Below are 25,443 nucleotides of genomic sequence, written 5' to 3' on the forward strand. Positions count from 1 at the left end.
CCCTTTCTTATACCTATTTTCTATTTTATATAGAGTATCTAATCCATATTTAAATTTCAGGTTCTTTGATGACTTTTGTCTGTGACTTTGTGTAGTTCAGTACTATGATAAACATTTGGTTAGAAAAAAAAGGAAAAAAAGGTACAGAAAATTCTTTTCCTTTAAGAAATTTGTCGAACAGGGGCACCTGGGTGGCTCAGTCGGTTAAGTGTCCAACTTCATCTCAGGTCATGATTTCGCGGTCTGTGAGGTCGAACCCCGTGTTGGGCTCTGTGCTGACGGCTCAGCCTGGGGCCTGTTTCGAATTCTGTGTCTCCTTCTCTCTCTGACCCTCCCCTGTTCATGCTCTGTCTCTCTCTGTCTCAAAAATAAATAAACGTTATAAAAAAAAAGAAATTTGTCAAACAATGATTATATTTTATTTTTATGGTTATGTATTCACACACAGTGGAAACTGTTGTTGATACATACCTCTTGAGACATTTTGCTTTGCTAAAATAACCCTCCTTATGTCATATTATTATTATACCTGCTAATTATTAAAATGTTCATAACGTTCAGTGCTCTCAATGTCCCTGCAGGGTATCTCTATTTAAAGCCATTTTCTACAGTTTTGAGCAGTGTTCTGGTGAACTCTCTCTCCCTGTTCACCTACAAGGAGTAAAGAGTAAAGGGCAAGCGGAGGTTGCTGTCACCTTGTATCAGCATGTTTGTGTTCACCTGTGCACATTTGTCGCTTCCTTTCATCCCTCACTGTTTCCTGAGCTGGTAAGTTTGCTATCTGCTGGGCTACACTGAGACTACCCTTCTACTTTCTTTTCACTGAAGTTTTGATTTATATGCAGAAGAAAGGAACAGTTCATGTTTTCAGATGTCATTCTCTGAGTTTGCACATTTTACCCTATAATTCAGTTGTGTCTTAGGAAATGGTAATCCTAGAGCCCTGTGGTATTCAGATGTAATGCTCAGCCAGAACATTTGAGAAAACATTTTAGGTGACAAGATATGGAAATATGGAAAAATGTTCGGACTTTACCTAATTCTGTTCCATAAAGAGAAGGAGAAGTAAGTAGTAGATTGTAGTACCAAGTCTGTAGATCTTAGGCATAATGTTGAGTTTCTTTAACGGAATTAAATTAGAAAAGATGTTGAGAAAATTGTGGGGAAGAAATTCTTAGGATTTACATAAGGATCAGTATCCTTTAAGATATTTTACAGTGGTTAATATCTAGCACTAGAATCTTTGTGGATCCTAATGATTGAGTAAACACGTTTAAAATCACTTTGGAATCTCCATAGCCCAGCATAATGCTTAACATACAGTAGGTGCTCATCAATGTTGAGGCAATGGTGCTATAGGTTCTTTCAGATACTAGAGAGTTGAACCTTCCCGTTGAGGATCTGTTGTTATTTGGATTGTGATGGTGTTTTGTTGTTTTATTTTGAGAAATGTAATAGTAATCATAATTTATCATGAACTTTCTGTTTTTCATTAGGATGTTGCTCTGTTGAATGCTGTGCTTAGTGCTAATCTGATCACCTCTTTGTTAGCTATGGACACATGGTGCTTCCTTTCACGGTATGATGTATTTTTTTGGTTTTTGGATTGATTTATAGTAGTAACTGAGAGTAAATGATGTTATAATGTAAGCTTAAAGAAAATTTCTGTCTCAATAACCCTTTACCAGCTGCCCAAAATGGTTTGATTTCATAGCATAGCACTAATTAGGAACTAGGTTCCCATTTTCGTTTCTGCGGTTCAAGCCGATAGATAACTGTTGCCTAGGTAGTTTTGTATATTGTGCTGTTCCTTGGCCATGGATAAAATTGCGGGTTAGAATATTTAGTGCTTTTTAGAAGTTCATCTCCTTGCTTTTCTGAATAATTGTATGAATTATTTCATAAAGATTGTCTTCTCTTAAATCACAGGTATGGGACTGCTGAACTCTGTGCACACCATGTCACCATAGTGGCTCATCTGGTGAGGAGAATTACAAGGTCTAAAACACCTACTTTCCATGCAGTTCCTTTAAGGATACGATAATCTGAAAGAATGTGAATATCAAAAGGAGAAATAGTTTGATTGCTAAATTGTTTTGGCAGTTTCTTTGCTGTGCTTTAATTCTGACGTTATTGAGAAAGATGTATCAGAAACTGTAAAACTGCGGAAATTGTCTCATATTTTCAAAATCTTACAGGATTTCATTAATTGGTCTGAGAAAGAAAGACTAGGTTAACTGAGAATAAATTTAAAATTGAATGCAAAGTCAAAAATATAGTTGTAATGTTGCTTACTGAGAGTTATTCTTTTCTTTTTCCCTTTAATATGACTTAGACAAGGTGCCTCTTGATTTTATTCTCTCTCGGTCAGAATGATTTGAGAGGAACTAATGTGACAGAAACTTATGCCTTTTGGGAAAGAAATCATGCTTTGTGAACGGATATAAAGAGAAAATGATGTAGTGATGATTTAATCTTTTCAGTGTTGATCTTTTTTTGTTTTCAGATTTTGAGATGTTTGATATATTCCATATGATATGGTCATGATTTGTTTGTTATTTTGGGTTTTTTGTCCCTGACCTGTGATAAAGATCTCATGTGGGTCCATGTGTCTTTCATTTCTTAGTAGCTATTATGCCATATATTTCTTAGTTTACTGTTGAAAGATGTTGTAGACTAAATCCAGTGAGGTCCAGTGACCTGAACAGCTAGTCTGTATGTCTCCATGGCTAGCGGTCTGGAGCACTTACCCACTTCTGAATCCTTAGCACATCTCATACAAAGCAGATCCATAGTAGTTTTTATGTTACGTATATTATTTTTCAAATAAAATAAAAGCTCTAGTACATTATGATAGGAATTGATTGCCAGAACATTGATCTTATAAAATCTTTTAATGGAGCTTCTGTCTTAGAGTTATACCTGTCTCTGCACTGTTGTGCTTAGATCTTACAAAATTCCATGAACTGTCATTGAGTAGGGGATTAACATATCAAGTTATCATCAAAATAGTGATTCAAAATAGAAATCCCAAAGGGTTGTTTTTATTTTTCTTTATTTTTTCCTTCAGATTTTTATTTAAATTCTAGTTAGCTAGCATGTGGCGTAATATTTTCAGGAGTAGAATTTAGTGATTCGTCACTTACATATAACATCCAGTGATCAACACCAAAGGGTTGTTTTTAAATACGGTGTCAAAACCCTTTTCTCATAAAAATAATCTAGGTTAATGAAAGAAAAACAACTTATTTAAGAAAAGCTCTAAATAAAAAATCTGAATTATTTGTAATCTTATATTCCAAAAGAGCTGCTGCTAATATTTGGGCATATGAAAGCTTGTAAAAACTATGATTTTAAGTCTACTCTCCTCTCCTGTCTTTTCCCAGATAAAATCTTGTCCTGGAGAATGTTACCAGCTCACCAACCTATCCATACTATTCAGGCGGCTCTTTTTCTTCATGGCCCCACCCCAGCAGGCAAGGATATGATCTTAGTCACTGTCTTTGGGTAGCTGCTGAGAATTGGATTCAGACTCTGTGAAAGCTTCTCATTGCCCCATTTATGGTACATTTGAATGTTGACATGATCTGAGTATAAATTTTTAACGTATTGATTGCTTTGCTTATCGCTTTTAGGTGGGTTTAGATTTTGATGTTGTTAAAGAAAAATCAGAGCCATCCAGTGTAGTCAAAGTGATAAAAGTGGATTTTATTTTGGGATTGTTGCTATAGGGAAAAAGAGGCCTCAGTGTAGAACTGGGCTCGAGTCTGAATACAGCACAGACTGGGAGGGATTCACATTCAGGGAGCAAGGTGTAGGTCAGGAGGTGAAAACTGCTGAGAGGAAGTGGTGATTCTTGCTAAACACAGACCCAGGTGATAAAATATCAAGGCTGAGGATGCTTTCTAAAAGGACTTGGCAGAATTCTTGCTAAACCTGGATGCTGCAAGCCCAGGGATGGACACAATCCCAGATGGAAGACGAGAAGAGGCTTGGAAGAAGAGCCTGACTTAAGTTTGGTCAGGAGAGAGCCTTTGTCGCTGTCTTTGCTGCAAGTTACAGACAGTCATTGTCTTCCCAAAATATATCTTTCCCCTTGTTTCTCAGCCATTTAAGATATTGACATGAGAAAGTTCTATATGCCCTTCTTCCCCTTTTAATTTATTGTAAAGACCGAGAATATCTGTATGCCCTTAATGATGTCTCTTATTTTTTACGGCAAATAAGCTGAACTTTTTTGGGAAAATGGAAAGTACGAGGAGCCTTAGTTGATTGGTCTTGTGAGGAAAGCCAGCTTTGCCACGATAAAGGAGAGTCTCTGGCTACGGACACCTGTGTCGGCCAGTGCAGTCCCTTGGACTAGTGCTTTGCAGCTGTTTCAGGAGCTGCTTAGGGATTTTTGAAACATCTAGGCTCCTGGACCTTCTCCTGTGAATGGGGTGGGTGCAGGGTGGAGGCAGTACAGTGAGGCCCAGGCATTTGTGTTATTATTGTCGTTGGAATTCCTACATGATTCTGACATGGATACGAGCTTGGGAACCACTAGGTCAGGGAAGGGGGTTTGAATCCTGTCTAACTGTGACCTTGGGCACAGCATCCTTTCCAAACCTCTTTCCCTGTCTATAGAATGGCGGATATGTGTTAACTATTTTGAAAAATTTTGTAGCGACCCAGACGTAATACAGGCGAAACACTTAGCATAGTGCCGTGCTTAGAAGGGTGCTCAGTAAATATTGGGAGTCGTTTCTGAATAGAGTATTTGCCTCAAGTCCATGTCTAAGAGAGAAGCTGGACAGGCACCAGAGGAGCCATGCTGGCCTCCTAGCCCCTTCCTTGCAGGTGGTGCCGATGCCGAAGGCACACCGGGCCCACCTGCTAGCCTTCTAGAAAACACAGAAGTGTTGCTCTTCTCCTCTCCAAAACCCCCAAAGAGTTGTCTGCTCCACGTCCCTTCAGATTTTAATCCCTTTTATTCCCCTCTCAGGGGTCTTTCTCTTGGTTTCTGGGACACTGTTCTTCACAGGGGCCCCGTGAACTGGGAAGCCCTTCCTGAGGGTCCGTTTAACCTCAGTTTTCTCATTTATTAAATGGGAATAAAATTGTCCTTTTCCCAGGGTTGTTGTGAAATTTTAACTTGTAGAATACTACAACTCAGGATGAATGATCTAAGCGAGGTCTAGAAATGTGGTTGTAAATAAACTCTAGTTAATGTTTAGAGACATCTTAGACACTCCTCAATTGTCTTAAGTTTTTCCAAATAATTGAGGCTATCAGATTTGGAAGTTAGGATATTTGAGAGGTTACTTTTAACTTTTTCCCTCGGTTATCAAATACTGGTTTCCTGGTCAGCTTACTGTGCTTAAATTTAAAGGGACATGTCTGAATTTGAATTCTTGTCTGCGAGTCCGTGGCATTTAGCTAATCCTAAAACCGAGGTACTAACCTTCCCTAGACAGAGCTGAGACTTGAGATTCGAAACGCGAGCTGCTCGAAGGGAACACGTCACAAGTGTTCCTTCTTCTGCCAGGCTCTGCTCTTTCTCCTTTTCCCTGAGGACGTGATCCCGCCTCCTGAAGGAAGGAGGGAAGGAACGGGCCTTCTTTGAGATGGACTGGGCTGCGTTCTGGGCACTTCAGTTCTTGGAGTTCCCGCGTCAGCCTGTGGGTGGGGTCCGTGGTGTTAACGTTCATTCTGCACGTGAAGACACAGTAGCTCAGGGAAACTCACCATGACAAACGGCTGGCCCGGGGTCTGTGCCCGATCCGTCTTACTCCATCCAAAAGCTGTGCTTGTATCGCCCGGCCCCGGCTCCTCTCTCAGCTCTTCTGCAGGCGGCTGTTCCGGGGCTTCCTGTTCGCAGGGTGCCGGTCTGCCTCCTTGTCCCCGTAGCTGTGAAATCTGCTTTTCTTGTTGAGGTGTGTAAAGCTCGCTCATTAATTCTTAATAGCGCTTTGTTTAAAAGAAAAAACTTGGAAACCACTGTGCTATATATCATGATACCAGAAAGAACATATAATCTGGTAGAAACTACAAATTTATTAAAGTGCTCATGGTGAAAGGTGCTGCGTAAGGAGTACCAAAACTGGCACAAATCAGGTTTTGTTGGGTGTTCATAGCTTAGAAGATCATTTGTGGGGAGGTATGGGTGGGAACGGGGGGAATAGGGGAAGCTGTTGGAGATGGAGGCATTTGTGACATAGGCTAAAGGATGGGGGAGGAAGGGCGGCTGGGACAGGGGTGAAGGGGGGAGAGCACGCGCTGGGGAAAAGGAGAGACAAGCAGCGAAGCTGGAAGTAATTACTGTTTGCACACAGGATGGTATCTTTTTAAAAGGTGAAATAAAAACCCAGATTTTGTATTAGTGGTGCAGCATTAACATAGTGAAAATAGTTGATCCCAGTTCAGTGATGTTTTACTTAAAAAAAAAAAAGTGTGGCAATAATTTGGGGGGAACTGCCAGTAAATAGGGAGATTAAAATGTGTTTCTGTTTCAATGTGGAGAATAATTATTGATATCCTATTATCTCTTTCAGTGTGTAACTGTTAATAATATTTCTGTTTTATAGAAGCGAGCAAAAGTACAAGGTTACTGAGAGGAAAGGATTTAATATACCTGGTTTAAGTAGACTGATAGTTGTGTTGCCATTTTTATCTAAAATAAAAAGTACTGTGAAAAGAAAAAAAGTACTGTCAGTATTTGCATTTTAAGCCCACTGTTGTATTTTTCCTCTCTTCTCAATTTTAACAAGGGAAGTCCTAAGTCTCTGCAAATTATTCACTTCTACTTCACTCCTTATGAACTGTTGTTAGCCCTGGCAGTTTTAAATATATTTTTTAAGTTTTATTTATTTGGGAAAGAGAGAGAGCATGGGGGAGGGGCAGAGAAGGGAGAGAGAGAGAGAGAAAGAGAGAGAGAGAGAGAGAGAGAGAGAATCCCAAGCAGGTTCCACATTGTCAGTGCAGAGCCCAATGTGGGGCTCAAACCCACAACCACAAGATCATGACCTGAGCCGAAATCAAGAGTCAGACACTTAACTGACTGAGCCACCCCAGTGCCCCTGAATATTTAAAATTGTATTAAGACTGGGGTTTTCAAACTCAAAATAGTAAATAAATCACTTTTTCTATGTAATCAATTTTGTCAACACCTACCCTTTTATGTTGTCCAGGGCATTATTATTATTTGTAATTTCTATTTTGGCAAGGGAACTAGTTCATTCACTCACTGGATTTTGTTATAAAGAAAGGTCATGTTCAGCTGATGTCTATCAGTTGGCACATTTCTCTTGGCCCTCCTGATGCAGTTAGGTTTCATGAGTAAAGCTGCTTATTATAATAGACACATAGCTCATCACAGGGTCCATTTTTCTGGCTTTATCAGCTGTCCCAGAAGATAGCCACACAATTTCTCCCTTGTTTTGACAGCTAAATATTGTCTGCAAACAAAATCCAAATATAAATATAATACACAATGTGAGAAAATTACTCTGTCACATTTAACATGGTAGGGTTTTTTTTTTTAATATAGGAAGTTTTCATCAAGTAGATTTGAGATACTACAAATTGAAATATTCTTCTTAAAAAATTACATTAATATACTTCCTAGGTTATATTTAATTTAGAAATTCAGTGCACCATTATTTTTGCTGTTTTTCCACTGGACAGTATTATTTTAACTTTTTGTTTTTTTAATGTTTGTGTTCTGTTTTTAGCTAGTCTGCTGATGCCTCATTTTTAACAAACTAGTGCTGTTTTTCTGTTAACTTGGCAAAGGCTTTGAATTATTTCAGTGGTAGAATGGATTTGCTAGCCACATGATTCTGAACTGGTGGCTTACGTTTGTGAAACAAATTCTGTGTGTCCTCTGAGAGCAAAGCCAACTAGCCTAGTGGAAAATCGAACCGATGAGCTTTGCTTCTTTCTGTAGGTCCTTTGTTCTAATCAGCTGAGATAACAGTAAGCTGCCAGGGTTGGCCGAATCGCTCTTTTGGCATACCTTGGAATATTACTTTTGACTTAACAAGGTCAGGAGCACACATGTTCTTAGGAAGATAATAGACTTACTGGGTAGGATAAAATAGCTACCTGACTAATAATGAAATAGATTATTTTTAACACCTCTCACTGCCTACATATCATGTTCCACTTAACTGCGTTTTGCATTTGCAAACAAATGCAACAACAGCAAATACAATAATGCATGTTCGTGTCATTTACCTTGGTCTGGTCCTTGTCAGTTAAAAGCTTTTTAAAAACATAAACCATGGGAGCCAGTTCTCCGCTTTTGTGTATCCATTCATCAGATCGTCTTCTGTTACTCTTCAATTTTTTTCAGGTGGAGTTTATCCAGAAATTTTCCCCCAGAGAAGCAGAAAATCTGCCTCTGTGGCAATATATTTCCTTCCAGGCATTACCTGCCGAGCTTAGGAAACAAGCCGCACAAGAGGTCGTCGGAGTAGGCATTGCACGGTGTACGGAGTGGCTAAGCAATAGTCGTACTTTGGGAGAGCTTGACTCTCTGGTAAGAAAAGAATTTTGATTGATTTGGTTCATTTAGTAACTGTTTATTGAGCACTACTTAAGGTACTAGTGATGGGTGGTTAATAAGAAGGATACAGTCTCTGCCCTCAGGTTAGAAACTAGCAAGCTTTCAGATTCTACATTGTAAAGGGGTCTGTGAGAAACTCCATCTTGATGTAAATTACATTGGGGACTGAGGGTCTGCAGTTCAAGACACACCGGACCAAGATGAAACTCAGTATGAAATATTTTATTTGCAGTGATTTTGCTGACACATCATTAAATTAGGCAGACATGACTCTTCTGTTTGACAAAATGCAGCCCCCGTTTTAGACACACCTATTCTGAGTCTTTATGTAGTTCTTACGAGCTTTATGTTCCCTCTTAATGAAACGTAAAAGAAGTTCATCTAGAAGAAGTAAAAACTACACGATTTTTTAAAATTGAAAAATTGACTATACTACATGTGGTTCAGTTTTCCAGTTTAGTATCATTTTCTCCTTCATTTATTTCATCCAGCAAACATATTTTGAACACTCTTGTGTGCCAAGCACTGTTCTAGGCATTGGGGATAGAATAGGGAACAAAACAAAAATTCCTGTTCTCATGAACTCGTACTCTAGCTCAGCTGTGGACAGTAAAATAAGTAATGAATATATTTGTAAATGTTTTAGATTAGTTTGGGATAAGTGGAGACAAATCAAGCAGGGATGGGGACAGGATATTCAAGGGGCTAGGGGTCTATTTGCAATTTTAAATTACGAAGTCAGGGTTTTTTCAAGGCTTAGATCTCCACACTGAGTGTAAGTGTTCGGACACTCTGTTCTATTCATGGCACCTGATGATAATTAAGTCCAAAGGAGCTGAGGCCCCAGAGGTTATGAATAACTTATAACTCTGCATAAAAACCTGTGTCAAATTTGTATTCTAAGACCCAGTGCCATCTTTTCAGCTACTTCATTAATACATTTTATTAAAAAATAATTTTAGTAAAATAAAATTTTATTAAAAATAATTTTTTAAATTATCAGGATAATTTAAAACATATACACATATTAAAGGAAATACAAGTTTTTATTTGCATTTATTTTGAGATAATTTGAAATACACAGGAGTAACTTAGATTGTTCAGGTTTTACATTTATTGTGCACTGATTTTTGCAGTTGAAGATAAAAAATTTTTTGGCGTAGGCAAAATAATGCACCTGTTTTCTAAACTTGAATATATCTTTGCCCTGACCAAAACTTTATTTCAGCAGGTCATTTTACATGCTTATTTGTAGAAGGAAATAGGTAAATCTTAAATAAAAAGCTGTGTGCTAATCCTTCAAACTTCAACGTTGTTGAAGTATAATGGGTTAAAGGCATCGTTACTAATCATTACGTGCAGACCACTGCACTCCTGGCCGGTCAGAGAGAGAGATTCCATATATAGATAAGAGCAGATCCAGATAAGACGGTTTTTAGTTTCAAGTTCTAGATAGTGTACTTCTCAAGTATTGTATTTGTTTATTGAATGCAGAGTGTTGTTGAGGAATTTTAAAGATTAATTATGAAACAACAGCAATAATCAAAATCTAGTAATGGTAAAAGATTGCTAGGTGCATCATGTGAAAAAAATAGAATCTGTAGTTGATGAATATTATAAAATTAGCTTGATTATATGGACAGTCTGTATCATTGTATTAAAATACAATGCTGTTTCCATTTTGATATTAAACTTTAACCTAAAAGGAAAAAAAATATGTAGAAAATGAAGCAGATGTTTGTCTATAAGGAAAATTATTTTTAATAAAATGTATTAATGAAGTAGCTGAAAAGATGGCATTGGGTCTTAGAACACACATTGGCCACGGGTTTTTATGCAGAGTTACAAGTTACCCATAACCCCTGGGGCCTCGGCTCCTTTAGACTGGGATCTAACCTCAGTTCTTTCCCTCTGTCTCCACTTACAGAACACACAGCTTTCTGCTTTGCTTGCTGTGTGTAATTCTGCTAGTGAAGCTTTGGATATTGCACAGCAGACTGCAGTTCTGGAAGTCGGGAGTCAGCTTTGGGCATTTTTAAACACTGCGCTGGTAAGGAAAGCAGCTGATAATTTCTCCGGAGAACAAATAAAATACTGAAAAAAGAATAGCACCAAAATTTCCCTGTAGAGTGAAATGTATGTAATTTCTTTAGGTGCTTGATAGAACTTGCAATCAGAACTTAAAATACATATTTGTGCTCTTTCGACCAGTTCTTTTTGAGTGTGACAGGATTCCACTAGTAAAACTAGAGCCTAGTAGAGTGACTGACAGTCCAGCTAACTATTTTCATGACCATTTGGACCCTATTAAAAAAAATCAAACCCTTCTTGGTATTGTTTCTCTTCTCTGTTGGGTTAGTATAGCCTGTTTCTGTGGTTCTGGGGTCTTCCATGAAATCTTTTGGGCAGTGGAGAGTGACCTGGCCTAAAGGCGGCAGGGACAAGTGGATGGCTATGGCTGCTTTGTGTTCCTCTTCCACAGCGATGGCACAGGCTAGAATTGGGATGATGGGTGTCCCACAGATGACTGTGGTTTCCAAATGACATTTAGTTTAAAAATCTAAATAGGACGTTTGTTTTCTTTGGGTAGTGCCAGCTGCTGGAAGCTGAAGGCAACATTCACACTTTTGGTAAATAATAGAAATGGTTTTGCAGATAATGTTTTATCATTAAAATTTACGTATGGTTAAATTTCCCTTCTTTAGTATTTTAACTTCAGGAAGTGCTTTCCCCCAATCCTCACAAATCATTCAGTAAATATTCATTGAGGATCTCTCTGCTGGTGATCCAGCTTACCATATCGTGATAGAAACCAGTTACAGAGAAGAGAAATGGAATTTCTGGTCATGTGATCTTGAGCAAATTATTTAACCTCTCTGCCCCTTTTTCTTATTTTTTGGTAAAGTGAGGGTAGTAAGAGCTACTTCGTAGAGTTATAAGGTATATGTGAGGTAATATAAAACACTTAGCATATTGCCTAGTGTATAATAAATGTTCATTAAAAGGTAGCTATTTTTTAGGGGCGCCTGGGTGGCGCAGTCGGTTAAGCGTCCGACTTCAGCCAGGTCATGATCTCACGGTCCGTGAGTTCGAGCCCCGCGTCAGGCTCTGGGCTGATGGCTCAGAGCCTGGAGCCTGTTTCCGATTCTGTGTCTCCCTCTCTCTCTGCCCCTCCCCCGTTCATGCTCTGTCTCTCTCTGTCCCAAAAATAAATAAACGTTGAAAAAAAAAATTTAAAAAAAAAAAGGTAGCTATTTTCATGTAATTGAAAATTTTCACCAAAATTATTTTGTGTTTCTTATTTAAGGTAACAGGTCAACCTTATGTTCAGCAGACACTTAGCCTTTTACTTTCACTGTTGGGATTTTTCATTCAAACTCTAGATCCTCATCTGATAAGTCAGGTAAGAACAGTGAACAAATTGTTGATACTTTGCTGAGGAAATTATTGAACTGGTATGACCTAAAATAGCTTTGTAGAAACAGCCCTTTTTAGCGATTTGTTGCTCAGTTTGCTTGTTCCCCCTTGCCTGCTGGATTGAATGTAAACGTCACAGGTTTGCTTTATCTTAGGGCAGTCCCCTCATTTCTTTTCACTCATCCACTAGAGTATGGTTAGGATACAGGCTGTTGGTTCAGCCCATATCTGTTCTTCCCTATCTCCCTGATGCCAAATAGTCCAAGCTTTAACTGCCCCAGAACATCCCTGAGGCCAGGAGTCATAGCTCATGTGTGAACTTTGCATGCATACCGTGCTCAAATGTATTTCAGCAGCTGTGGGAGTGCAGAATATAAGCAATGTGGACTTAGGGACCATCTTCACGGTCTCTTTGAAAGCATGATTCTGACGTAAAGGACTACTGAATTTTCTCTCTGGCCCCCAGCCTGCATGGCTGGAGCAGGCAGGGCGAGGTCACTGTCGGGGGGATCCTTTTGATGCTGCCTAGTCACTGCCTGCCTTTGGCGTTTCTAAGCCGATACAGAGAGGAGACGGCAAAAGGCCTCCGTCTTCTCTGAAATGATTCAGAGGCTTTGGAATTAGTCCATCTTGGACAGAACTGATCCCCCAAATCGAAGAGTTGGCTTAAGCTTACAGGCACATTAAGAAATAAACAGTTACGAGGTAAAACTAATCATTCCTTGGAGGAGGATGGAAGGAATAATACCTTATCACAGGACCGTGTATGCTGGAAAGCAGAACTACTAACACTTTGCTTTTTAGTAGCTTGGTTAGTGGTTGTGCACATTCACAACTTGGCATTAACAAATACATACTAATGAGGTGCAGTTTTAAATTACATATTTATTAAAAAATTACATACTTATATATGCATAATATGTATATGTGTATGTATATGTGTATATATGTACATATGTATATGTATTAAATATATGTATATATGTATTATAGTAAATAAACTACAAATTCTATGTGCATAACATGGATTAACTAAATTACAGAGAATGAGAATACAGTAAAATCATTGACTCAGACTTTGTGGATTCTGAAGTTCCTAATCTTTTTTGAAAACAAATATGGATAATTTTGATAGAATTGTGTCTACCTTTAAAAAACCCACATAACTAAAGTTCTAAAATTTCAGCATAAGTAAATTGTTCATTTAGGTGTTGCTTCTTTTATAGGAGACTTTATCTCTGTGTTCCTTTAAACCAGGGATTGGCAAACCATGGCTTCCTCGCTAGGTTCTCCCTTCCTGTTTATAGGACAAGAGCTAAGGATGATTTTTACATTTTTAAAGGTTTGTAAAATAAAAACTAAAAAACAAAAAAAAAAGAGTATGCAGCAGGGAACATACTACCTACAAAGCCTAAAGTATTTACCACCTGGCCCTTCATAGAAAGTTTGCCGATCCCTGCTTTAAATAATGAATTTCCGTCACTATAATTTATAATACAGAACAACTGTTAAGGATTTGAAAGGAGAGCACTGGTATGTAATTTTTCAGGAAGATACTTTTTTATTTTTAACAGCAGTTGGGAGGATGAATACTGTAATAATTGGGTCAGGCATTTGTTTTTCTTCAAATTCCACTTGTGAAGTGTAGGCTTTGTTGAGTGTTCAGCTGTTTTGGGTTTTGTTGTGTTTTCCCTTCCACACATCCATCAAAATCTTACTCATTAGGTCTCTACAAAATACTTGTTTTCATTTCTAACTGTTCTTTGGTCTTTGCCACTTTAGGTAGTAACTTTGCAGACCTCACTGCTTAAATTAGAGCCTCCTGACCATGTTTGTTTGGCGGTGCTTGATTTTGTATCTTCTCTGGGAAATTTTTTTATACCTCAAGCTATCCAGGTAATATTCTCCATGCTTTTGTTCCCCAAATTCCTTTAATTCTTTTGTTAACAAAATCTCTGTAAGAATTAGTAAAATTTTCAGGCTTCTGATTTCTGTCTGAAATTCTGTGGATTGTTGACAATGAAAGTTGGGGGGGGGGATGTATTTTGTGAAGAGAGGATGACTTTGTCAAAATAGAACTCATTGTAAGTTTTTTTCTTTTTAGAAAAATACATTCTGACATACAAATAATTTAGAGTTGGCGGTAGCCTGAGAGTCTCATTCCCGTTGGCCTTTAGTACACAATGTCTCTGAGGAAGGCAGACATTTGTCTTCTAGGGAATAGTATATAATGAGGAAATTGGGTAATTTATCAAACTGTATATACTCTTGGTTTATATCCATGAAAAAGAACTTGTTTGTTAAGACAGTGTTTTTGAAAATGTTGCAAAGTATATATAATTGGCAAATGGATATTTACTTATAAATTATACTGCAGGGGTCTGACAATATACTACGTAATTTCCAGATACAACCTCCTGAACTGAATTTTGCCTTCCTTATTACTGTGGTCAGTCTAGATAGTTGGCTTTTTTCACGTCCATGGGTGATGACAACCTTGTCATGTAATTGGAGCAAAAGTATGATGGATGTTATCTCAGTAGATATTAAAATCTTTGCAATAGAAACATTTAACTGGCTAGTTTCTAAAGGGCTCTTATTTGCTCACAAGTAAATGGTATCATACTGTTTTCACCACACAAGGTTATGTTTCATGAGAGAAAGGTGGATGTTGACAGCTCCTTTTAAACTCTGGACAGAAGTATCCAAAGATGTTTGCATTCGAGCTGTCTTCTTTTTAGCATAAGATAAATTCCGAAATACTGTCTCATTCATGAATAGCTATGCACCCTGATGGGCCCAGATGCTGTGGAACAAATGGTTTATTAGCAGAAATTATATATTCCCCGGAGCAAAGGCCTGAAAAATTTGGTGGATTCATCAGCATATAAGAGCCTTTAAAGCCAGGACATGACATTTTATTCAAGAAAAATATTGCTAAGTTTTTGCTGTGTGTCAGGTGCTGTTTTAATCACTGGGGATTCATTAATGAACAAACTAATAAATATCCACCCTCAGCCTGTCGGAAGGCAACTAAGAAGGAGTGACGTAGCATATGAAATATTGTATGTGCTCTGGAGAGAAAGAAAGCAAGGGTGGGAAAGAGAATGTGTATGTGGTACAGTTTTAAACGGGTTATTGGCAGTGGCGTCCTCACCGAGGTGAGCTGTAAAATCCTGAAGCTGAGAGAGCAAGCCATGCAGGTATCTGGGGGAAGCGTCCTGCACTCGGGGGAAATCGTAAGCCTGATCCCTCTTGAGAGCGTGTCTGATACATGGAGGGAAGCCAGTAGAGCTAACACACCGGTAGTGGGGCTTTCCGGGCCATTGTAAGGACTTCAGCCTTTACTCCGAAGGAAATGAGAAGCTGTTGGAAGCATTTGAACAAAGGAGTGACATGACCTAACGTGGATTAGTATGTGCTCACGGGGACAGAATTAAGGAAACCTGACATTAAGAATAGTGAATATTGGAGGGCCTGGATGGTGCAGTTGGTTAAGTGTCTGACTCTTGATTTTGGCTCAGGTCATGATCTCACGGTTCATCAGGCTTCCTGATGACAGCGTGGAGCCTGCTTGGGATTCTCTCTCTCCCCTCTCTTCTACCCCTCCCCTACTCATTCGTGCTCTGTCTCAAAATAAATAAAGAAGAGTGAATGTACTCTACTGAGATTTTCCTCTAATAAGGTTTGGTTCTCTTTGTAGGACAAAATTCTGCCCAACCTGTCTTCTATTTTTGCCTTACTGTTAGCTGACGGGAACTGGATACTAGAACAACATACGTTAGAGGCGTTTACTCAGTTTGCCCAGGTAATTATAAGACCAACCTATTATAGTGACCTCCAAAACAGTTTAATATTTGCAATATTCTAAAACGTTCTAGAAACATTTATTGAGCTACTTTTGATCTTGGTCATTAAAATTTTCTGCTGGAGGAAGTATTGTTAACGATCTATTTTACAGGATCTAAAAATGAAGCATAGAGAAATGAAGGGACTTTCCTAAGGTCAAGGGTGGTAACAACCAGAACCGAGCATTCAGACCAGGCCTACTAACTCGGACACTGACTTCCAGACAGTATTTTTGAGTTTGAAATGAGTAACACATTTCATCTCAAACTATCGTAGGAGTTAGGGAGATAAACAGAGCCCCGCGAGCTCAGGTCCATGGAGAAGGTGAGCCTTCTTGCCTGTCGCTGTGCAGTCACGCCTGTGCTCATAAGGGGCCCAGAGACCGGGCAGAGGTGACTAAAGCTCACAGTGCCGTGCCCGTGCAGAACGCTGCGTTGTCCTGAGGCGCCCTGAAGGGACTGTGAGCTGACGGTCTTCTGAGTGTCCTCGGATAGTTTTCTTTTAAAATGCATTCTTAAGTTGCTCTTAAAACTCATGTATTTCTCTTTGCAAGTTGTTGAAATATATTAAAATCGATCTCGTTTATCAATCTTTTGATAGGGAACAAATCATGAAGAGATAGTCCCACAGTGTCTCAGTTCCGAAGAAACCAAGAACAAAGTTGTATCCTTTCTGGAGAAGGTATTTATTTATGTAGATCAAAATAGTGGGATCACGTATTTTGTCATTTTTTAAAATTGTATGATTGTAACTGACTGAAGTATCTTCTTAAATTGTTCATAGTGCTCAGCACACAGGTGACACAAGTTAAACAGCCGGGGCCAGATGACAGGTCAGAGACCGGGCGGAGTCGCTGTGAGTTCAGGCAGTGAGAGGACCGAGGGACCCTGAACGTTACCCTCCTAGATTCGCATGGAGAACCGGGGGCCTGAGAGGCCGCGTTTACTCCTCTCATTTACGTAGAATTTTACACGGTTTTCCTGCGCCAACAAAGACCTAGTTTTCCAAACTGTGACATTTCTAAAGGTGTTTTTAATAGTTAGAACCCAACTGTTGAGTCATTTGGCTCCCATGTCTGTGCACACCTTGGAACTTCTATGGGGGCAGTTCTGGGGCATAAGGGGCTAATTGCAACACCAGCAGAACATTAAGCCAGATTTAGAAGACCAGAGAAAGTGCATTATGCTCAACTACTGATTTTTTTTTTGTACCACGCCCATTATTAAACTGGGCCATGTGGCTGTTTATACGCACGTATACCTCACACATCAGCTGGTGAAGTATGTGCGTACATGTTGTTTTTACCAGTTTCTCACCCTGTACAATGAAGGTTCGCAGACTATCAGTTTTTCCTGGAAAGACACTTCGGCTTTTCTGTAGGGAAGGAGAACACTGGGGAGTGATTTTATCCAAATCACACGAAGATGGTGCATTTACAGATGAGTCCACCTTCCAAAACCTGCCTAGCTCACAGGCTAAGCCAGAATAGTTTAATACTGGGTGCTTACACACACATGCACGGCGTCTTCTCATTTTCTGAATATCACAGCAATTTCTGTTAGAGAATGCTTGGTGTTTACTTGATTTTTCACAATTTGTGGCAGACTGGGTTTGTAGATGAAACCGCGGCTGCCAGGGTGGAACGTGTGAAACAGGAAAAAGCCATTTTCTGGGAACGCTTTGCTAACGTCGCTGTAGAAGAAGCAAAGTGGTCATCTTTACAGGTATGGACTTTACAGTATGGGTCAAGCTTTAAGAGAAATTCTGCCCTTCTTACTGATAAAAGTGAAAAAAAAAAAAACAGGATGGTTCCTGGCCTCCTATTGAATATCAAAATACCACATCAGGGCACCTGGGTGGCTTAGTCGGCTAAGCGACCAACTTTGGCTCAAGTCATGATCTCACAGTTTGTGGGTTCGAGCCCCCATTGGCTCTGTACTGACAGCTCAGAGCCTGGAGACTGCTTTAGATCCTATGTCTCCCTCTCTCTCTCTCCCTGTCCCTCTCCCACTCAAGTGCTCTCTCTCTCTCAAAAATAAGCATTTTTAAAATATAATCAAATAGATCTAGAAATGTAAAATTCTGTTTTACAGTAGCTGCTCTTTTAAAAATCACATTTCTTCTTTCCTAGCAGGCTCCACACTGTCAGCACAGAGCCTGGTGTGGGGGTTTGAACCCACGAACTGTGAGATCATGACCTGAGCCGAAACCAAGAGTTGGACATATAACCAAATTGAGCCTCCCAGGCACCCTTGCAAATAAGTTTTAACATCATACTATCCCTACTCTTTCAACAGGACTTTCAATTGTTTGTAGTAACTTTTGGGAAAGTTCTGTATTTGTTATCAGTGAAGTGACAAACAGTAGTTTCTGAACCATGGAAAACCAATGAACTCACCTTCCAAAATGCTTAGGCTGATCCCTTGCTTCATTCATCAACCCAGCCGGATAATTCTGGGCGGTGTCTAGAAATCCCATCTACCTATTAAAAGGCAGAAATCTGATACCCCTAAGGATATTCAGAATATTGTTTTGAGCACTGATATACACATGTATATAGAATCGCAGTCCAAATGAACGATATTCTGGTGAGTTTAGTTGTAACTTTTGTAAAAAAGAAAAGTTTGTTTATAATTAGTTTTCAGGAAAGACTGTTTTACAGATTTCAAGCCTGAAAGTTACATACCAGTGTAAATAAGCCCCCAAGAATTTATTATGACCATGGGGCCCTGGATGACTCAGTTGGGTGTCCGACTCTTGGTTTTGGCTCAGGTCACGACCTCATGGTTTGTGAGTTCAAGCCCCACATTGGGCTCTGCACTGACTTACGGAGTCTGCTTGGGATTCTCTCTCTGCCCTTCCCCTGCTTGTGCATGTTTTTTTTTCTCTCTCGAATTATGGCCTTCCTTAGGAAGGCCGTGATCACAAAAGGTGGCTCAGCCCCAGTTCCCACCCCAGTGCGGTGATGCTAAAAGCCTGGCAGTTTCTGGAACCGGCCGTAAAAGTTTCCGAAAGACCACAGCTCTCCTCATTTATAAACTTAGCATTAAAGAGTAAACTGGAACCATTTAGAAAATTCATACTTGGGGCTTTTTTGTCAGGACAGATTGTAAGATAATCCCAAAGAAACTCACTGGAAATGACTGGATGAGGCAGGCGTTTCTCTTACTTTCCTCGGACCCTAATGTTAGTGGAACTAACCAGAAATGCCTTCCCAGAGTTTTCTAGGTGATTGCAGGGGTGGTGGTTCCCTCCTCCCCTGGTGAACCAATGACTAAATAAAATTAGCACATAAAACTTCACAGTTTCAGAACTCCAGAAAGTTCTTTATCATCTTTGAGATGGGTATCATAGCATTACTTATCGCAGGGTTTTCTCATTTGCCAGCCTTGCGCAAAAAGAGCCCGTCGTGAGCTCCCTGCGGAAGAAGAGTGCGGGTCAGCACTACAGGCGGCGTCCGTGGCCTTGGAGGCGGTGGAACTATTACTCCAGAAGTCTCCTGCTCCAGACTGGCTTGTAGTGAAACTGGAGATGCTCCAAGAAAGGATGGATAGGCTAAAACGACTTGTACTCTCAGGTGGCCCCTGAACGGACTGGACCGACCCCCCCCCCCCCCCCAATCATCTTTGTCAGCCTGCTCTGTGTTTTGTAAATGAATGCACTGATGGAACTATGCGTTTTCTAGCACATATAAAACAACTTTTGTAAAGTTGAATCTAGCGAAAATACTCTTTATTGGACATTTATTTAGAGAACAGGTCGAGGGGGGAGGTTTCTCATGAAGAGCTTTGGTACAACGTGATACATGTGGAACAGTCAGGAACTGCCCAGGTCCCCACAGGGCCCCTCACTCGTACATCTGTAAACAAATAAATAAGCTGCCTAAGGAAACCTCAGCAATCTAAAATCATTTATATACTTTATAGCTAAAACTTTTTCAGTAAGTTGTATCTCGTAGTAAAGCTTACTCTTCTGTTAAAGAAATGGCACAGAATTAAGCTAATCAGCTTGAATTTTTGTATTTATTTTCTTTACCTCTGGAATTGTCCTGGAAAACAAGCAGTAAATTCAACCTTTCCACGGCTGCTTGCCCTTCACAGAAACCGGCCTCAGGCAGACGCGCTCAGGCCCCTCCACAGGACCGGTGCCGGGGCGCCCGCCGCCACTCGGGGGCTCACGCTTCAGTTGGCACAGGCGGGGAAAATGGTGCTTCTGGGTTTTCCGGTCTGCAGAGCCCGCTTTTGAGGTATTAGTTGGATTTTTTAAAGAAATCCTTTGCCCTAAAGTTCCGCCCGTTGTCACCAGTTGTGATCTTCCCAGTTCAGCTCCCCTTCGTCTCCCCAGCCTTCGGACTCTCCCTGCAGCAAGATAAAGCAAACCAAGGGCAGCCTGCTGAAACCAGTCATTTCCGAATCGAGAGGAGCCTGACGCTTGCCTTTCGACGCCAGAACAGACTTCCTCGTGCTCAGTACACTCCCTCCCTCCCTCCCTCCCTGTGAACAGGAAGCTGAGGGGAGGATCGCTTGGGTTCCAGAATCATAAAGCCGCAGCTTTGTAAGATAACCTCCCGAGGACCGTATCAATCCAAAATCAATCTCAAGACACCCTATTCCTGGCTTAGTCCCTCTCCCCATAAAGAGATTATCCTGGTCATAACCAGTGGCCAGTTAAACACTTTGCTGAGCACGCTACATCCTTCTGGGGAAGGAAAGCCCTCGGGTACAGGAACTGCCCGTATCCCCATTTTAAGCAGCTGAGCGCGTCAGTCGCTTCCCTCCCTGGGAAAACGGCAGGCGTGACAAACGAGACCGGGCAACCGGCACGGACGAGGACACCCTGACGCTAGCGACGCGATTTACCGATCCTCACCTCGGTAAGGTCTGCTGCAGCGAATTTCGAGGAAAACTGCATCACTGGTGGGACGTCATCCTTGCCGGAAACCATCATTTCTGTCCTCAGTTCAGGCAAAATGAGAATAGCAGCCGAAGGCTTAATTTCTGGGATCATATCCGCAAACCAGTCCAACTCTGGATCTCGTACTGGCTTCTTTTTCACTTGAATGGTGAACTCCTCTCCTAAACCCAGTTCAGATGGAACCTTAAGGCGTCCTTCTGGTGACACTTTTGGGGGCTCGGTGTGGCCTGGGTCATCCCTGCTTGGCGCAAGACCGGCCTTCTGGCACAGGCCGGGTTTCGAAGGCTTGGGCTCTTCACTGAGTGAAAACAAGGCAGGAATGGGCTCAGGTCCCCCTGCGGCCCCAGGTCTCACAGCGGGGACTCCTCCTCCTACGTTTGTTTCACTGTCTAAGCTGCTGGGCTCAAAGTCATCCCATGACGCCTCCTCCGTGTTCAAGTTAGGGAGCGGGGACGTGGAGGCATCGCGGGGTTCCGCGGGACCAATCTGTATGCTGACAGCTTTGTTTTCAGGCTCCTCCGGCTCGCTCCAGTCGGGCCACTCCTCAGACTTCTTAGAACTTGATGGGAAGTTTTCACGGTCTCCTGAGGTACTTTTCACATCGGAGAGTCCGTTCATGGGGAATTTGATAGGCTGAGAATATTGATCACCTGTGGGGATAAGTACAAAAGTTACCCTCATAAAATGTTAAAAGCAAGCCATATATTTAGGAAAAGGTTAACACGCACAGCAGGTCTGGCTCTCATTTCATAGAAATATCCAGGCTACTAAACCGTAGCTACAAAAGAGAATCCCCGCAGACCGTAACAGAACTAAGTTACTCAAATGCTTAACCCGAACTCTGAGGGAAGCACACCAAGCAGCAGGCAGAGCGTCTGATCCTTTCCCAGATGTTCAACGTTTGTTGGCGTAACTGTCTATAAACAGAGAAAGGTTCTAAGCCGGGCAGTGTCACCCCCAAAAAGTGTCATGTGCTCAACTGGACATACGCTCATTTTAAAGAGATTTCTCAAACGTGGGCAAGGCCGTGGAGTCTGGTGCAACGCGGCCGGACGCTACTCCTAACGCTTTCCCAAACGTAACCACGCCACTCTGTCCCTCACAGAAAACCTACTGCCATCTAACAAAACTGTCCTCCTCGGACCAAATTTGGAGAATGCTGCACCGAAGACCCGTCACCAGCTCTCGTCACCAGTCACGAAGAAATGGTCGGTAGGTACCCTGTAGTCCAGGAAAAGCAGATGAGACCCCAGCTGACTACAAAGTCCGAGGTGATACGAGAAATCAGCCTCAGTATTCCCAAGGTGCCCTTAATTTTCGGAATTTAAAACTTAATACTCAGGAAAACATTCATCCAAACAGTGGAAAAGCTACATAAATTGAGTATTTCTCCCTGTCTGTGTAAGAGTATTGGAACAATCGCTCTGCACATGCTTCTTGCTGCTGGGCGTGCTGCCAGAAAAACCCCAGAGGAGGGGTTCTCCAAGACTGGCGCATCTGAGCCTGCTGGCTACAGATGACGACGTACATGGGACGGTATAAAGATACAGAAAAACTCCCCAAAGTAAAAGGGCTAAGCAATTGCTTCTTGTTCTAACAGGGTAGGTGGGCAACAGTTAAGAGAAATGGGTGTATTTAACACAGACAAAAGAGAAGTTGCAGGAAGAGAGCATCTTCAAATATCTGAAGAAACACCTGTTACGGAATGGACGCCTGTCCTCCGGGTGTTTACGGACGGGCTGAGTGTCTAAGTGGCGGTAAGGGACTCGAAAGGATTCAAGAGCTAGCTGAGAAGCTGGATTAGACAGAACCTTTAGGATACCTGCTTATAAGAGTTAACGGCTCTTGAACACTTTGGTGATTTAAAACCACAAATGATTCTACTAAGAATAAAAGTCCGAGAGTACAAGAACGCCAGCGTGAATGTACTTAATGCTACAAAACTATACAGTTAAAATTGGTAGATTTTATGCTATAGACATTTAACTTCCAAATGGGGAAAAAAATTGTTTCCAGAAAATGCTGTCTTTAACAGTTTACCTAAAAGTTCATACTCCACAGTGGACATTGGTCAAAAAGTTTCCAGCAAAATTTTTGGCTTAGTACTTCCTCTTCCTGGAAGGGCCTGGGGTAAGTCATCACAGTGAGGCCTGCCGGGCCCTGCAGGGTCTGACCTCTACAAGCCCAGCACCTTCTTGCTTGCTTCTGCTACCATCCTCCCCGCGAGGGCCTACCAGTGTCTCTTACCAATGTTCCCTCCTCCAATTCTCTTCCCTTTTCATAAATCTCACTATTATCCCATATTCTTAAGTCTGACCATATAGGTAAACTGCAAGGGAGCAGAAGGAGGAAAAAAAAAGTCCAAGGGTACCCTCCTATGGACATGCTCCTCCCCAGCATTCCCCCATGTTGTTCAGAAGAAGGTCCACTCTTAACTATAAACTTGAAATGCGTCAAAAAATGAAATGCAGGCAGTCACCAGGGCTCGGCAGCCATCTTGCATGAAGAGCTTAGCTAAGTCACTGAAAGTCTTTAGAAAAATCTATTTTAATAAAATTTCATCCCGGGGCACCTGGGTGGCTCAGTCGGTTAAGCGGCCGACTTCGGCTCAGGTCATGATCTCACGGTCTGTGAGTTCTAGCCCCGTGTCGGGCTCTGGGCTGACAGCTCAGAGCCTGGAGCCTGGTTCGGATTCTGTGTCTCCCTCTCTCTGACCCCCCCCCGTTCATGCTCTGTCTCTCCCTGTCTCAAAAATAAGTAAAACGTTAAAAAAAAAATTTAAAAAAAAATTCATCTGTTCTACTTTGGTGCATTTTTGGTTTCTTACTAAGATTATAGGTCAACAGTTTATAGGAAGTCCACAATTAGGAAACTGCATCCAATAAATAAAACAGATTGGAGTGGGGACTCAACATGCAACAGAGCTGCCCTCGGAGACTGATGCCCCCAGCCTTATCCCAAAACTGCACCCCAAAACCCTTCCTCCCCTACAGATTCCTCTGGTATGAAATATAAATAAATCTCTCATTTGCTGTTTGGTGTACTCTGCTTGAAAACAAAAAACAAAACTACCTGGTACCACACAGACTCCATTCAGTCAACGTGCTCCAAACATATCCTAGTCAGTGAGGGAGCAGCTTCGTCACCCTCTTCGAGTTCCTGACTGACAATGATTTCATCAGCACCAAGAAGAGTTGGACCTGTCAAAACCTCAGGAAGCCAGCGTTGCTTTAAAAACCCTCCTGGAACCACAAGGAGATACCACCTCCCCCCTGTCAGAATGGCTAAAATGAACAACTCAGGAAACAACAGATGTTGGCGAGGATGCGGAGAAAGGGGAAGCCCTCTTGCACCGCTGGTGGGAATGCAAACTGGTGCAGTGCTCTGGAAAACAGGGTGGAGGTGCCTCAAAAAGCTGAAGATAGAACCACCCTACAATCCAGCACCTGCACTACTAGGTTATTTATCCAAAAGACACAAAAATGCTGACTCAAAGGGGCACATGCACCTCCATGTTTACAGCAGCGCTATCGACAACGGCCAAAGTATGGGAAGAGTCTTAAATGTCTATCGACTGATGAATGGATAAAGAAGGTGTAGTAAATATATACAACGGAATATTACTCAGCGATCAAAAGAACGAAATCTTTTTGGAACTAAAGTATGCTAAGTGAAATAAGTCAGAGAAAGGCAAATATCATATGATTCCACTCGTGGAATTTAAGAAATAAAACAGATGAACATAGGGAAGGGAAGGGAAGGAAAAATAAGATAAAAACAGAAAGGGAGACAAACCATTAGAGACTCTTCAATACAGAGAACAAACAGCGTTGCTGCCAGGGTGTTGGGTGGGGGGAGGGGCTAAATGGGTGATGGGCATGAAGGACGGCACTTGTTGGGATGAGCACTGGGTGTTCTATGTAAGTGATGAATCACTAAATTCTCTTCCTGAAATTATCATTATACCATATGTTAACTAACTTGGATTTGAATTAAAAAATTAAAATAATAAAATAAAATAAAAAAATAAAATAAAATAAAATAATAAAATAAAATAAAATAAAATAAAATAAAATAAAATAAAATAAAATAAAATAAAATAAAATAAAATAAAATAAAATAAAAAATTCTCCTGGCATGAGAATTAGAGAAAAGCCTATCTGATAGTTCTTTTCTACTGTAACGGTTTCTGTGCTAATTCACCATCCGTGAGAACTGAATCAGAGATCCGTGTTTCCTAACAAGGTCACCATCCTATTCAGGGTTGTATCAAGGAGCAAAGAAGCAATGCCGTTGATACAAAATTTTTATTCTTGACTTTTTACAACCTATAAAGACCAGCAATTATTGCTACGTGCCATGTAATATCCAATTGGAATATGCCAGAAATAAGTATTTCTTGAAGTTCTTAAAAGTCAACAGCTACTTACCTAAGAGGCCATCAAAATCAAAAGGACTTAAACATCTAGTGTTGTTAAGAGCTGCTACAACTTTTAGAAACTGACAGAGGGTATCCATAAAATTTTAAATATATTCTTTGACCCAGTAAGTCTACTTGTGGGACCTTATCCTCTAGCAATAAAAGGCAAACTACATCAAGATACAAGTACAAGGACATCTACTGCAGCAATGTAGTGGTTAAAAATCCAGAAACGAAAGCAATATCCATCAACAGGGAAATCACTAAATGAAATGTATTCAATGAAATATTAGGC

General features: G+C 40.8%; 3 protein-coding genes across 33 annotated transcripts in view; 1 reads left to right on the forward strand and 2 right to left on the reverse strand.

Moving 5' to 3' along the window:
- CF1H1orf112 (chromosome F1 C1orf112 homolog) overlaps positions 1–19,529 on the forward strand; it is a 45,250-nt gene extending 25,721 nt beyond the window's left edge. For 2 of the 5 annotated variants that reach the window (XM_003999181.5, XM_045049114.1), the window contains 12 exons: positions 582–768; positions 1,497–1,579; positions 1,930–1,981; positions 3,387–3,476; positions 8,336–8,521; positions 10,476–10,598; positions 11,856–11,951; positions 13,748–13,861; positions 15,669–15,773; positions 16,415–16,495; positions 17,419–17,538; positions 19,202–19,529. In XM_003999181.5, coding sequence (XP_003999230.3) covers positions 582–768; positions 1,497–1,579; positions 1,930–1,981; positions 3,387–3,476; positions 8,336–8,521; positions 10,476–10,598; positions 11,856–11,951; positions 13,748–13,861; positions 15,669–15,773; positions 16,415–16,495; positions 17,419–17,538; positions 19,202–19,402 — 1,438 coding nt within the window. In that variant the 3' untranslated portion in view covers positions 19,403–19,529. Of the gene's footprint in view, positions 1–581; positions 769–1,496; positions 1,580–1,929; positions 1,982–3,386; positions 3,477–8,335; positions 8,522–10,475; positions 10,599–11,855; positions 11,952–13,747; positions 13,862–15,668; positions 15,774–16,414; positions 16,496–16,597; positions 16,631–17,418; positions 17,539–17,948; positions 19,009–19,201 lie in introns of those variants that run through there. The other 3 variants (XM_045049112.1, XM_045049111.1, XM_045049113.1) reach the window with 3 other exon arrangements.
- SELP (selectin P) overlaps positions 1–25,443 on the reverse strand; it is a 1,134,746-nt gene that overhangs the window by 181,678 nt on the left and 927,625 nt on the right. The window lies entirely within an intron of this gene.
- Positions 19,530–25,443, reverse strand: part of SCYL3 (SCY1 like pseudokinase 3) — a 42,152-nt gene continuing 36,238 nt past the window's right edge. For all 16 annotated transcript variants that reach the window (XM_045049125.1, XM_006942681.5, XM_045049129.1 and 13 more), the window contains 2 exons: positions 20,684–21,378; positions 19,530–20,172 (listed from right to left, as the gene is read on the reverse strand). In XM_045049125.1, the coding sequence (XP_044905060.1) occupies positions 20,113–20,172; positions 20,684–21,378 (755 nt within the window). In that variant the 3' untranslated portion in view covers positions 19,530–20,112. The remainder of the gene's footprint in view (positions 20,173–20,683; positions 21,379–25,443) is intronic.

The sequence above is a fragment of the Felis catus genome, chromosome F1 (assembly GCF_018350175.1).
Source record: "Felis catus isolate Fca126 chromosome F1, F.catus_Fca126_mat1.0, whole genome shotgun sequence".
Classification (NCBI taxonomy): domain Eukaryota; kingdom Metazoa; phylum Chordata; class Mammalia; order Carnivora; family Felidae; genus Felis; species Felis catus.